General features: G+C 35.9%; 1 protein-coding gene across 1 annotated transcript; it reads left to right on the top strand.

Annotated features, from left to right (window-relative positions):
- Positions 1 to 978: 978 nt before the first annotated feature.
- On the top strand, positions 979 to 12,239 carry RBM45 (RNA binding motif protein 45; the record flags this gene model as incomplete). Its single annotated transcript, XM_009871669.1, has 9 exons — positions 979 to 1,101; positions 1,231 to 1,357; positions 2,847 to 2,957; positions 3,250 to 3,429; positions 4,377 to 4,506; positions 5,807 to 5,903; positions 6,237 to 6,403; positions 7,831 to 8,027; positions 12,198 to 12,239. Coding segments are annotated over 8 exons (1,128 nt in total), but the record flags the coding sequence as incomplete, so codon positions are not given.
- Between the last annotated feature and the right edge of the window lie 522 nt (positions 12,240 to 12,761).

Below are 12,761 nucleotides of genomic sequence, written 5' to 3'. Positions count from 1 at the left end.
TTTTTTCCATTTTTTTAAGTCTCTGTGAAGTATTTAAGAGTTGTAAGCAAGATCAGCGTTGTACAGTTGCACTGTAGTTGATGCTGGGATTGTATCTTGTGCAGTTCTTTCAAAACAATTATGTTTTGGTTTGTTTGGGTTTTTAATCTATGGAACTCACCGGGAATTTTTAGGTTGTTGAATTATTTTCATACTGCCCAAGTACTGAGATTTTACTGACTGAGCAGTGAAAGAAGGTTCCACATCTTTCATTTGAGAATGCAGTTTAGTAAGTATTCTCTGAAGAGCTTGCCACTAGAAGCCAAAAGATCAGAGCTGTGTTTCTTACTCCCCTATATGACTATTAGAAAAATAATTTAAGAGCTTTGCGAAATCAGGTGCTCCTTTTACATAAGAGGCTTACTTAGAAAGATAATAGTTTTTTTTTTTCTATTTGGTCGACTTGTCTTCTGAGGTGAACTGAGATAAAATAATTTTTAATTATTGAAATAAGTTTAAAGTTACAGATTTGAAGGTGTGATATTTCATAGAGCGCTAGACCTGCAGGCTTCAGTCCAACTGAAGAGTGAACTGCAGTAGCAGGGTTTTAATAAGCTGCCAGGCTTGTTTGTTTGGTTTTTTTGTTTGCTTAATTTCTGTTACTACTTGTCTCCTGGGCTTGTGTCAGTAACACGTTTTTTTGCTACCTCATGTGCCGCTGGTGACATTGACAGTGCTGCTGAATCAGGCTTTGATATTCCTGACTGTTCTTCATTATACCCAGTGAGAACTTCGGCTGGTCTCTGTCCTGTTTGGAAAACATGTGAGATGTATAGTAGGTCTTTTGTCACAGGTGCATCTATGGTCAGAGATGTTCTTTTTTTCCATGTTAGGAAAGTTAGCTTATGTGAAAGGTAAATAAATTGTTTTTCTTTCTTGTTGATAAGTGTTTAAGATCATTTCTCTAGTAATTCGTGTCTTTGTAAATTATTTTGTTAGGTATTTATTGCACAGTCAAGGGCATCTGGAAGCCATCGAGATGTTGAAGATGAGGAACTTACACGAATCTTTGTTATGATACCAAAATCCTATACAGAGGAAGATCTACGAGAGAAGTTTAAGGTACTGATTCACAATTTGTTAATTGTTAGTTTACATTGCCTTTGTCTTAATTTATTCGAAGGGCTTAATGCATGCAACTTGAGTGCATTTTCAAGGATTGCCAATTAATGTGCTTTTTAATTGTTCTAGATGTATGGAGACATTGAATATTGCAGCATTATAAAAAACAAGACTACTGGAGAAAGTAAAGGTTTGGGCTATGTGAGGTATTTAAAACCATCGCAAGCTGCCCGAGCAATTGAAGAGTGTGATCGAAGTAAGAATCTGACTGAATTCTTTCAAGTTTTTCCACAATAAGTGTATATCATCATTAATGTACCTTTAGTTTTTAGTTTTGTTTGCGGGTAAATTGTTTGTGATGTAGACACATCTAGGGACAAAGTCCTGTTGCAAATAAAAAAATAGCATCATTAACATTCATTGAGAACAGTCACCTGATTACATTCTTGCAGGATCAAACTGCAAGTAAGATCAGTAAAAAGAGTTTGGAAATCGATACAGAGTTTCTTTCATGCATTATTATTGGCCCTTAATGTAGGCTTCATATGCAGGAAAACCTCATTTCAGCATATTCCTGGGAATATGTGGTTTTAATCAAGTGTTTTTGGTAAAGAATAAATTTATATAAAAATATATTTGATAATCTGTAGGAATTCTGTCATGATTACATTTATTTAAAAAAAAAAATCTTCCTAATTGAAGTTTAGTACTTGCTTGTTTGTTTTTAATGTAACGATGAATCGAATTAAGGACTTTGTAGGCTTTATGACCAGCCATTTGTCATTTATGCTCTAGTACCAAAAAATGTTAATGAATTTTAGTCCTGTGGAAGGCCACCAAGGTGGTCAGGGGCTGAAGCACATGGCTTTTGAGGAGAGACGGAGGGAACTGGACTTGCCTATCCAGGAGAAAAAAGACTTTGGGGGAAACCTAACTGAAGGCTTCCAGTCCAGCCTCCTGTGCTATGTTTGCCTCGTCACAAATATGGAGCAACGTAGTGTGGGTGTGGTTGTTTTTCTGTTATTCTTGCATGTCTGGGTTTTTTTTCCCCACTAGTAATATATGTGGTGCTTGTACATTGTATCTGACATCTGTGGTTCCACAAAAGTTGTGTTTGTGACAGTTCTTGTGTAGGAATACAAGTCTGAGATTACTTAGCGGTTAAATGTCACTTGAACCTCACAGCAAAAAGGAAATAACAGTAGTTGGATAGCCTGAGAGTAATGCGTATTTCTTTCATAAAATCAAAACCTAGATTATACATGAACTGCAGTTACAGCACAGAAATTCCCTCTAGAGTATCTCCGAATCCTGCCAAGTATCGCAGAACGGCCAAAGTTGGAAGGGACCTCTGGAGGTCATCTTGCCTGACCCCTCTGCTTAAGCAGGGTCACCTGGGCACCGTGGTTGCCCAGGACCACGTCCAGATGGCTTTTGAATGTCTCCAAGGATGGAGACTCTACGACCTTTCTGGGCAACCTGTGCCAGTACTCAGTCACTCTCGCAACAAGTAGATTTTGTTCTGCTTGTCTTGTGACTAGGAGTAGTTCTATGTGGAAGTTGTTAACTTCCACACAATTATTGTGCCAGACTTAAAGGGTTGTACATCAGTTATTTTCCTAAAGCCAGCACTTACTGTGTTTTCTGAATAATATGTTCCTAAATATGGTACTTGGAAAATGTGGATCTTGTCAGGTAATTCAGGTGTGCTGAAGTGGTGTTATATGTGTGGCTGTTTCTTTCAGGCTACAGAGCCATTTTGGCTGAACCTAAAAATAAGTCATCTGAGTCTTTTGAACACGAGTATTACAGTAATAACACAAGGCAAGAACCAAGAGGAAATACGCTTCCTTTCTGTAAGTCACAGCTTTTCATACTAAAAATGATCTTGAGTCTTGACTATGGTCACAAACTAAGATTGCAGTTTGGAAGAACGGATGTTGGGGTTAGAAAGGAGCCAGGCATTTAGTTTCTATATCTTTATGGCTCTCTCTGCTTCAGCTGATTTTGTGACTTGCATTCATGAAATAAGGACAGTACCTTTAGTATACCATTTAGTTCTAGAAGTTGAATGAAAAATACTTATGAAATGAAGGCATGCTGGTGTGCTGACTTGAACTTTTTTTTTTTTTAATGTTGATTCTTGAGGTGGGCAACCAGAATTCTGTAGTTTTGAAAAAAATGAGAGCAGAATGCAGGAGTCAGTCTCCAAACGCCTGTCGGTGGTATCACGGCTTCCCTTTGTCCAAGAGCAGCTCTTTGCCCTCTTTGATTTAGTTCCAGGACTGGAATATTGTGATGTTCAGCGAGATCCTCATACCAATAGTGGTAAGTAAAAGTGCAAAAAGGTTTTTTCTTTCTATGAAGGGAATACATTTTAATTGTACTTCAATTAGTTTGCATTGCAAAATATGGTACGCTTGTTGGAAAGAGTTCCTGTTTCAGGTATCAATAGTTGCTGCTATCTCTGTTGCATAAACTCAAAAATTAAATTTAGTTTGAACCACTGTTTACAGATAGCCTTAAATATCTTTATTTTCAGATAATAGAATCGCAAGAAGGATATAATCAAAACAATGAGAAGTGTGTTTTGGTAATATTAAGCTAATAGTTTTTGGCAGAATAAATGGGAAAAAAGTTTCAAAAATGATTAGACATGTAGTTTAAATGTTCTCCAAACAGATCTTCTGAGTTTTCATCTTGAAATAGGGAGGGAGGGGGCATGGAATGTGTCTGTGTGTAGAAGCTGACATGGGGCACTTGGATTAAATAATTCCAAAATGAATCATGTTTTATATTGAAAAGATTGCTGTGGTTTTAGCTTTGTTGTTTTGCTGTTGCTGAGATAAAAGTGGAAGAGGTCTTGTCTCCAGGAAGCTTGAAATGAATATGATGCAGAGAGTTAAGATGTAACTTTAGAGTAGTTGAGATTCACTGTAGCTGGGGTAAATTACATTTAAAAATGAAAATGTATATGCTTTTGTTTGTATTTCAGGGTTGGGGAAGAAGATGTGTTCATACTTGTGTTTAATTTATTACCGGCTTTTCAAGTTTGTGTAAACATAGCTGGTCTGTTACTAGTTAGTTCCAATGACGTTTTCTTCACAAAGGCTACTGCTGTTGCTATTAGGCAATGGAATGTGTGGTGAAGAGACTTGAAGAATTTTGTATCATCCATGACTAATGTGACTTTTAATGATATTGCTTTATGTGAGTGTAGTCTGCTCTTGAGATTGTCCTGTATCGTACTGAAGCTGTGTGCCCTGTGTTTGTAGGGTACGCTGTGATTCAGTACAGTACTGCTGCATCAGCTATATATGCCAAATATAAATTACACGGGTTTGAGTATCCTCCTGGAAATCGATTAACTGTCATTTTCCTAGAAGATGGGAGCGATAGCTCAGAGTAAGTACCCATACACAGAGGTAAGAAGTTGTAAGTTGCATTCTGGAGAGCAAAATTTAAAAGAAACTTTTTTTTTTACAGAAGAATTAACAGCAGTGCCACTAATCTTGTTTCATACTTGATAGTGTGTTCTGAAATCTAGGTGTTTTGGGGCTGTGGTTATTTTTTGGAATGGTTTAGAAAAACCCTTTTGAAACTTATTAGTCTTTTGATAAAATATTAAAATACACATTCTTAAGATCGCAGAATCTCTTTGCTTGGAAGAGACCTTTAAGATCGAGTCCAACTATTAACATTGGAAAACGTTGGATTTGGCACAGGTCTTTGTAAGTGATGTGCAACAAGGCTGGAATGTGTGTTTGAAGTTTTTTGTATTAAACTCAGACTTATCTGCCTGATCTACTGGCTTCATTTGCAGTACTGCAGATAGCCTTGTGAAGCACCTACATAGAGTAAAACTGAGTGCTGAGAGCGTGATACCCCCACTGAATGGGGATCGTCAAGTTTTACTTTGGCCATCTTTTATCTGTTTCTGTGACTTGAATGCCCATGACAGGTTGGAGTGGCTTAGGTACACTCCTGCAGTGAATATTTTGGCTTAGTTTCATCCTAAAGGAGTCTAGTTCTTGTCAAATGTATTCTGGAATTTGACTGAGGACAGTAAGGAGGGGCAATGGGGAGATTCACTTCCGAACTGAATACCTGATCTAAACTAAAAAAAAAAATTCATTGCAGCCATCCTTCTTGCAGACAACTTCCTTCATTCTCCCGTAATTTTCACTATTTGATGGTCCTACAACACAGGCTGTGAATCTGTGCAAAAAGTGCAATTGCCTCTTCTTATTCTGCAACAGAACAAAGAAAAATTGCTGGAAAATGAGAAAGCTGGAAGTAAACTTTCTGTGATAATATTCTGGCTTCTAAATTGAATCTCTGTGCTCTTTATTGAAATAGGTGAAGTTTTTCTGTTGCTACTGCCCTCTAGGCAACTTTGACAAAATGTAGTGGGCTCTGTAGATTTAATTTTTAGTATTCTTTTTCCCCTAGAGTATTAAAAAAGCGAAGAAGAGTTTTGTGTCTCTCTGTATTTAGAAATATGTGAGTGTTTTCAGTGAGTGTACTTTCAGATCATGTCTAGAGTGTCATGAAAGCCTGACTTGGTTTTTGTTACCTATGTAAGTTTACAGGTTTCCTGAGATGCTTTTAGATGAGTGTTAAAACTTATTTTCTCTTGCTGAATCTAAGATTACTGTAACTTAGCTCTTTCTCTAAAATAGTTTATTATCTCTTCTACTTGCAGCCTCATCAGAAAAATGGCAACACAGCTGGTAACAACACATGTGTCATCAGTGTTGCGGAATAGCAACACGGTTGTTCAGCAGTATAGGACACCTCCTGTAAGTTAATATAATAGAGACTCTTAATATTAATTTGAATTGTTGTAAGAAACTTCAGATATGTCAGTAAAGAACACTGCTCACTTTTTTCTGTAACTATTTGAGATGCTACATTTTTAAGATGTATTTCTGGTTGGTTTATATGTTTTTATTCCCTGTAAATGTGTCTGACCTTCCTTGGATTTATTGTCCAGTTCAATGAAATAAGCAAAGTAAACAAATTAAGATATGCTGCTAAAGTCTCTATGCCCTGTGATGGGAACAAAGGTAAAATAGCTGCTTTTTTCACCCTCATGGGCCAATTTATACTTGCATTTTTTTCCCATGTGTCAGCAGGCATTTGGAGGAACTTCGGGCTCACAGTTACTTCAGCCCCAGACAGATGCCATACTTCCACCACACAAAAAAAAAGTTCCACCTGACACTTGTGTGAAGGAAAGGCTTTTCATACTTTTTCATCCTCATCCTTTACCTGTAAATGTGTTGGAGGATGTGTTCTGGTAAGACAACGTTTGCAAATAAGTGTTCTCTCACAGAAAACCCCAACCCTATGAAATACTTCAATTTTGAAAGTGAAAAAAGACGGTCATCCTGAAAACCCTTTCCAGGAAAGGCAGTGCACAGAGAACAGTAGGTGATAAGGGACTGATAGGTAACAGCTGCGTTTTGAAACAAGTTATGTAATAGAATTCACCTTGGAGCATAGATGAAATGTCATTAGTACAGCAGCTTTATTATTGATGAACGTATACTGAAGTGAAATATCTAGTCTTCTTAACATTCTTTAACAAAAAAAATGTAGTTCTTTGGTTCTTACAAAGTTATGTAGCATTTTCTTGTACAGATTTCTGTAAGGAAATGAAATATTTTTGGTAGATTTCCACAATAACTTAGGGGATTAAGTATAGGGACTGTTTTTTCTATTTTATCCGGAGATATTTTGAGGGTTTGCATCTTACTGATGCTATTTCGGCCATCCTTTCATACTACCTCCCTGTGAGGAGCAATGACTTGAGAGACAGTTTTTACCATCTTTAAAACAAATCTATTTCAGCTGTTCTCCAGTATTTCATATGATTTAATTTTACTATACTTTTGAAGAAAGACAATTCCCTTTTCTAATAGCTGGTGTTTGCAATGAATCTTTGGAAAGCCAGAATATTTTCAAAGCACCTGGAGAAGAAAGAAGCAATATGCACTTACGTGGAATTTAAAACTGTACTACTTGATATCCTGGATTTTCTTAACTGAATGCTAGGGAAGAAAAAGACTGTGAACCCTAGTCTTGGCACTTGTATAACTTCAGTATAAAGGAAACAGACTTTATTTAAAATAATTTTTAAGGAACTGTCTAGTGTTCTCCCAAGAACTTGGAAATCTGGGGTTTTCTGTAAAGCTTTAGCACTTGCTTTCTGAGTCATTTCAGTAGGACCTTCTCAAAGATGAATCGTAACTGCGCCAGTTAATTTAAATGAGGTGCAGGTTTAGTCTCTAAATTATCTGCTGTTGTGTGTGCTCTTTTTGCTTTATTTGAAGTTGGTTGTTGTTTTGGTTTTGTGGTTGTGGGGTGTTTTTGATTTGTTTGTTGGGGTTTTTTTGAGTGCCTTTTAGTGTTTGGGAACTATAATATTGATTAGCTTTACAAATTCTTTTAAATAAGAGAAATCACTGGTGCTTGTGATTCTATTGTAATAATACCATAGAAAACAGTGCCTAAGAACTTCTGGTTTTATTTCTATTCCTGCTTGGAATTCTAGAGGAGGGAACATGAAAATTAGGAGTTTTGGAAGAGGACATCATGAGAAAGTATAGCATATTTTTGCAGCTACCAAATCATACATACTTCATATTGGGTAATCAGTATAATCAGTATCTGTGTTGCAGCAAAACCTTTAATTCTATTTTTTTTTTTTTATTTCCCCCCTAGTCGTTTTGGACACTTGATAAAAGTGTACCTTGTGGCTGGAAAAAACGTGGGCTACGCAAAATTTGCAGACAGAGCAAGTGCCAGTGATGCCATAACTGCGTTACACGGCAAGGTTGTGAATGGTGTCAGGCTTAAAGTAAGGTTGGCAGACTCGCCTACAGAAGAATCTAACAAACGTCAGAGAACTTACTGAGCAGGTGAGTACCCAGTCTGAGCTGTTACTTAAACTGAAGTTTATCTACCTGAAATAGTGATAGGCAAACTATTTTCGAGTTAGAGATGATTATGTAATGAAAAAAACTGTTTTTAGCTAACAACTTGAAATTTAATTTATGATCTGTGTGTATACATATGTTTATACGGGTGTGTGTATGCTTATATGCACACGTACGTCTTATTTTAGTAAAAATCTATTTTTATAATTTTTGAGCAAATATGCACCAGTTGATTAACATTGACCTGGGTGTTCATAGAAATACTCGCTTTATGTACATAAGAGTGTCAGTTAACATTGAAAAGAATATGTAAAAATAAAAAATGGAACTGAGATTGGTTTGTGTGTGTCTTTCTTTCATTAAAAACGCATGCCCTCACAGTGATATTGGGTAAAGATGCAGAATTCAGCCTTTGAAGGGCAGAGGAGAGAAGGGCTAAATGAAAAAAAGATGGGAAGGTAGCCAGATGAAACAAAAAATCTGGGATATTTGGGTCATCTGGGTTCTCAGAAATCAAGTATAGCTGGAAAGTGTGAGAGTGAAGAAAATATTGCAGAGCCTGTGTGGAGAGTTTAAGGTGTATGTTTAAGATAATTAGTTTGAGAATTTATTAGTTGATGCTTATGGGCTGTGAAAGCTGGCTGAGCTCCCAGAGAGATTTATAGACCTCTGGGACCAAAATTCAATTGTTCTTTTAAAATACGGGTTTGTTCCAAATTACATCAAATTCCTTTTTATTTAAATGTTCTTTTTTTTTTTTTTTCAACATTGGGACTGTTGCAGAGATAGAAATACAGTTGGGGAGGAAAGGCTAAGCCCCAAATATCCCTGTAGCTTCTGAATAATTTCAGTAGGCATATTATATTTCTAGGGGACATGCAGTTTTGCTTTAACTCATTCAGAAAATATCACATGAAAACCTGACTCCCTTTGCATCAGCACTTCTAAGCTTTACTCCTTGTACTTTTCTTTGTGTAGATACTTTTTGTGACCCAGGAACTGCAAAGACCAAAAAAGATTTTGCCCACAGTGTTCTCTTCTTCCTTTTTTTCTTGAGGATGTTCGTGTAGTTACTTTGATAAGCAGCAGTTACAAACGTGGCCTTAATCTGTATGCACAACTTGCTTTTTTTCAAAAATGGAATCCTAGCATTCTTTTTCTGCACTGATTTACAGCTAAAACTAATTTGAAACTTTTTTTAAACAGCAGCATTAGTGAGTGCTGTTGAAAGTAACTTGAACCCAAGCACTTATCTTTTTGTACAAAGGTTTTGTTTGGTTTTAATGTGACTTTTACTTCCAATAATAAAAGGCCAGCCTCGTGGTCACTACAGGAAAAACTGTAACATAAAGTGTGATGTAGTACTAGATCTGCCCGACTACTTTTTACTGGAAAAGCGTAGATACAATATGCAGCTAAAATGAGAAAGATGACAGCCTTTTTCTGTCTTTGTTTTTAAGAAAGAGCGAGAAAACTGGGAGGTTCTTTTCTGATTGTTGGGCTAAAACTGTTTGATTTACATACACGCGCATGTCTTCACAGACACAAGCACTCATTTCTCCAGTGTCATTTTTGAGAAGATTCTTTAAGGTCTCCAGCTGACGAAAGGTGTAGTTAGTCACCACATAGGATTTTTCAGAAGGCTAGAACTTCAGCATAGTTTAAATTATGTTAAAAAATTCTAATATATGCCCATCACTGACTATTTAGAAACCTGAACTCCTTTTTAAGATGAGGGTGAGACATACATGTTCGCTCTTGTGCCGTTTTACTTAATTAGAAAATGGGAGAAATAAGGTCGTATTTGAAGAATAATCCTTTTACACATGCAAAATTACAGTAGAGCTCTTTGTCCTTTCCTAAAGTTCTGTAAATTTTCAAATGACGCTGCTAATTCTAGATTGTTCCAAGATGGACACCGTGAATCTGTCTTGGGCAGATTACTTGTAATTCTGATGCAGATGACTGCTGAATATTTCCTTTCGCCTGCTGCATCTGTACAATAACACAGGTAGAAGAACTTTCTAAATTTACTGTGTTACATCTTTTTACATCCTGTACATCAGGTTCCTGATTCTGAGTCTCTTAGCAGCTTGGTTCAGCATCTATGTCTCCTTAGGATAGACAGACAAAATTACTCAGTCTCTTTTTGTCCTTTAGCTGGTTTGTCAAATTCGAACAAAATGGTACCTGAAAAGAAAGTTTTAATCTCTGCTCCTTTTTAAAAGGGTTTGTCCATGTAAATCAGGCTCACCGCTGTCTGACTGCATTGGACTGACTCACAAACAAGTTTTGCAATAGTTTAGTTTAGAGGCTTATATTTTGCTTTCAGTTAAAACTTTAAATTGCACGTGTGAAAGGGGATGGAATTCTGTCTACCTCTGAAATACTAGTGGATTTTTTTTTGATGTTAGAATATTGACTTTTGTTGTATTTGAGCTTTACTTGGAAGAAGTAATTTTCCTGGCTAAAACTTTTGTGAGTTTTCACTTAAGGAAGTCATTGCCTCTTAAAATCCTTTCTAATGTTCTGTTGTGTTGTTTGCCTTTTATTTCTAGCAAGGTGACTGGATTTCTGCAGTAGCCCATTCTGTACAAGGTTCTCAGATTAAGATTCATAAGATCTGTCATTCAGTAGAATCTATATGAAAACAAATTAATTCAATTTAAATAAAGTATTTATTATTTAAGTACATTTTAATGGGTTTTGATATTTTTCCCCCCACAATAATGTATTTCTCATGTAAGTCATCTGGTTTTTAATGTAAGTTACAGAAGAAGAAAAAATGTTTTATGGTAATGGTATGCTACTGCTAATATTCTTGCAGTGTATATTTCTAATCATAAGAACAGTCTATCATGACCTTTTATCAGGAGAATTTGAATATGTGTGTATTGATATTCTAAACTAATCCATCTAATGAATTTTTCAGACTCTGGCTCTCCTACAAGTCATTGAAAATACAGTTGTTTATATGGGTAGCAAAAAGTAGCAGAGAAATTATGAAAATACAGACTAATAAGGTTCTCTTAACTATTAAATTTTATTACAAGGTTTTTTTGGGAGATGAGGTTCCTCCCCTCTTATGCTAAGTGAGCATTAATGATGGTAATAGTGACTTGAAACCACCTTGCTTTAAGTCAGTATAGGCTTCGGGAGACAACAACTACAGTGTCTACTTCTAAGCAGTGGCTAAAAGCAGAGGCTATCTTGGTGATCTTGGTGGTAACCAGATTCTTGTGCTCTCTGCTCGGGTTTTTGCATTAGCTTTTGAGTGTTTGCTTGAGAACCTCACTGCTGTTGTCTAGTGCCTGTCATGTAATTACATCGCTCAAAAATAGAAGAGAAGGGAGCATAGGATCTTTAAGAAGAACCTATTGTGGAATTCCGATTAATCTCTTCATTGCAACCTATAGTTCCATTTAAATATCCCCAAAAAGCCCCCGACAAACAAAAAGAGAACACTCCAAAACCCACCCCAAACGTTTTTCATGGAGCTTTCAAGTCGTCTGTAGAAAGCGGAGCTTCGGACTAGCACTATATTAGAAACGTGAAACACAGGTATCTAGGGCTGGGCTCTGTGGCTCTTCAATAATTGCCCATTGGCTTGAACCCACAGCAAATGGATTCGTTGCATTTTTTTCCTTCTGCAAATGGTTGATGCTGTTTTTAAATAATTATTTAGTTCCCTACTAAGTTGAAAAACATTTATTCTGTTGTGAAATACATGATTATTGTTGTGTTTTGTTATCCTTGTCCTGAAAGTCTTGCATCACTGATGCTATTTGCGTTACTTTTTTTTAGTTAAAACTTTATTAAAATCCTGAAGTTTAACATGTTTATTTATAATTATTTCAATTTTTTAAAGAGTAATTGTATCATAGTTGAAATATACTCCATAATAATAATAATAATAAAGTTAACTAGTCTGTATCAACAGTATTCTGTAGAAAAATTGCTGGCTTTTACACACTACTCAGAAGAGGTACTTCTTTAAAAGCTAGAGAAGCATAATAAAATTTTAATGTTATTCTTCCAAATATATTAAAAGCCTTATTTATATGCTGTTGTAATGATTGTTTTATATTTTTAAAAATAAAAATAAGTATGTTGCTTTTTGATACTATTTTTGTACTTGTGTTTTTTCTACAGAAACTAAATAATGACATGACCCTCAGCTAGCTGACTGACTGACTGAAAACGTGACTAGACATGGTGCCTGTGGACAGTGACAGCTTTTTTTTAATTTTTTTTTTTTTAATTGTTGCTCAATTTTTTTTTCTCTATATATGTATGGTACTTCCTGGTTTTGAGAACACAGACATGCAGTTTTGAAAGTTATCTAGGCATTAAAAATTGTGAACTAGTGGTTGTTCTTGTAGTGGTGGAAGTTAAAATGATGGGGAAAATAAAGGAGTCGGCATTTTGTGGCTTGACTGGTTAATTTGATAGTGATTCAGTTTATAACTTAAAATACAGGACATTTATCATGCTGCAAATTGCACTGAAAACTGAAGTACAGCAGTAAATTCAAAGAAAATAACTGCTTCAAAAACTGCTGGTAAACCTGATGATATGAAGCTAGATTGAAGAAAAGAGCCATAATCAAGAAAGTTACTCGAGTACATTCTTAAATATTTTGTTGGTTTGGGCCAAAACTATTCCTTAAGCTTTGTGTGCTCTTTAATGAAGAGGGCATTTGACTGTGGGTCAGAC

This window comes from Apaloderma vittatum, unplaced genomic scaffold, assembly GCF_000703405.1.
Source record: "Apaloderma vittatum isolate BGI_N311 unplaced genomic scaffold, ASM70340v1 scaffold6256, whole genome shotgun sequence".
NCBI classification, from domain to species: domain Eukaryota; kingdom Metazoa; phylum Chordata; class Aves; order Trogoniformes; family Trogonidae; genus Apaloderma; species Apaloderma vittatum.
The sequence above is the reverse complement of the archived record's forward strand: the minus strand, read 5'-3'. Positions and strand labels throughout refer to the sequence as shown.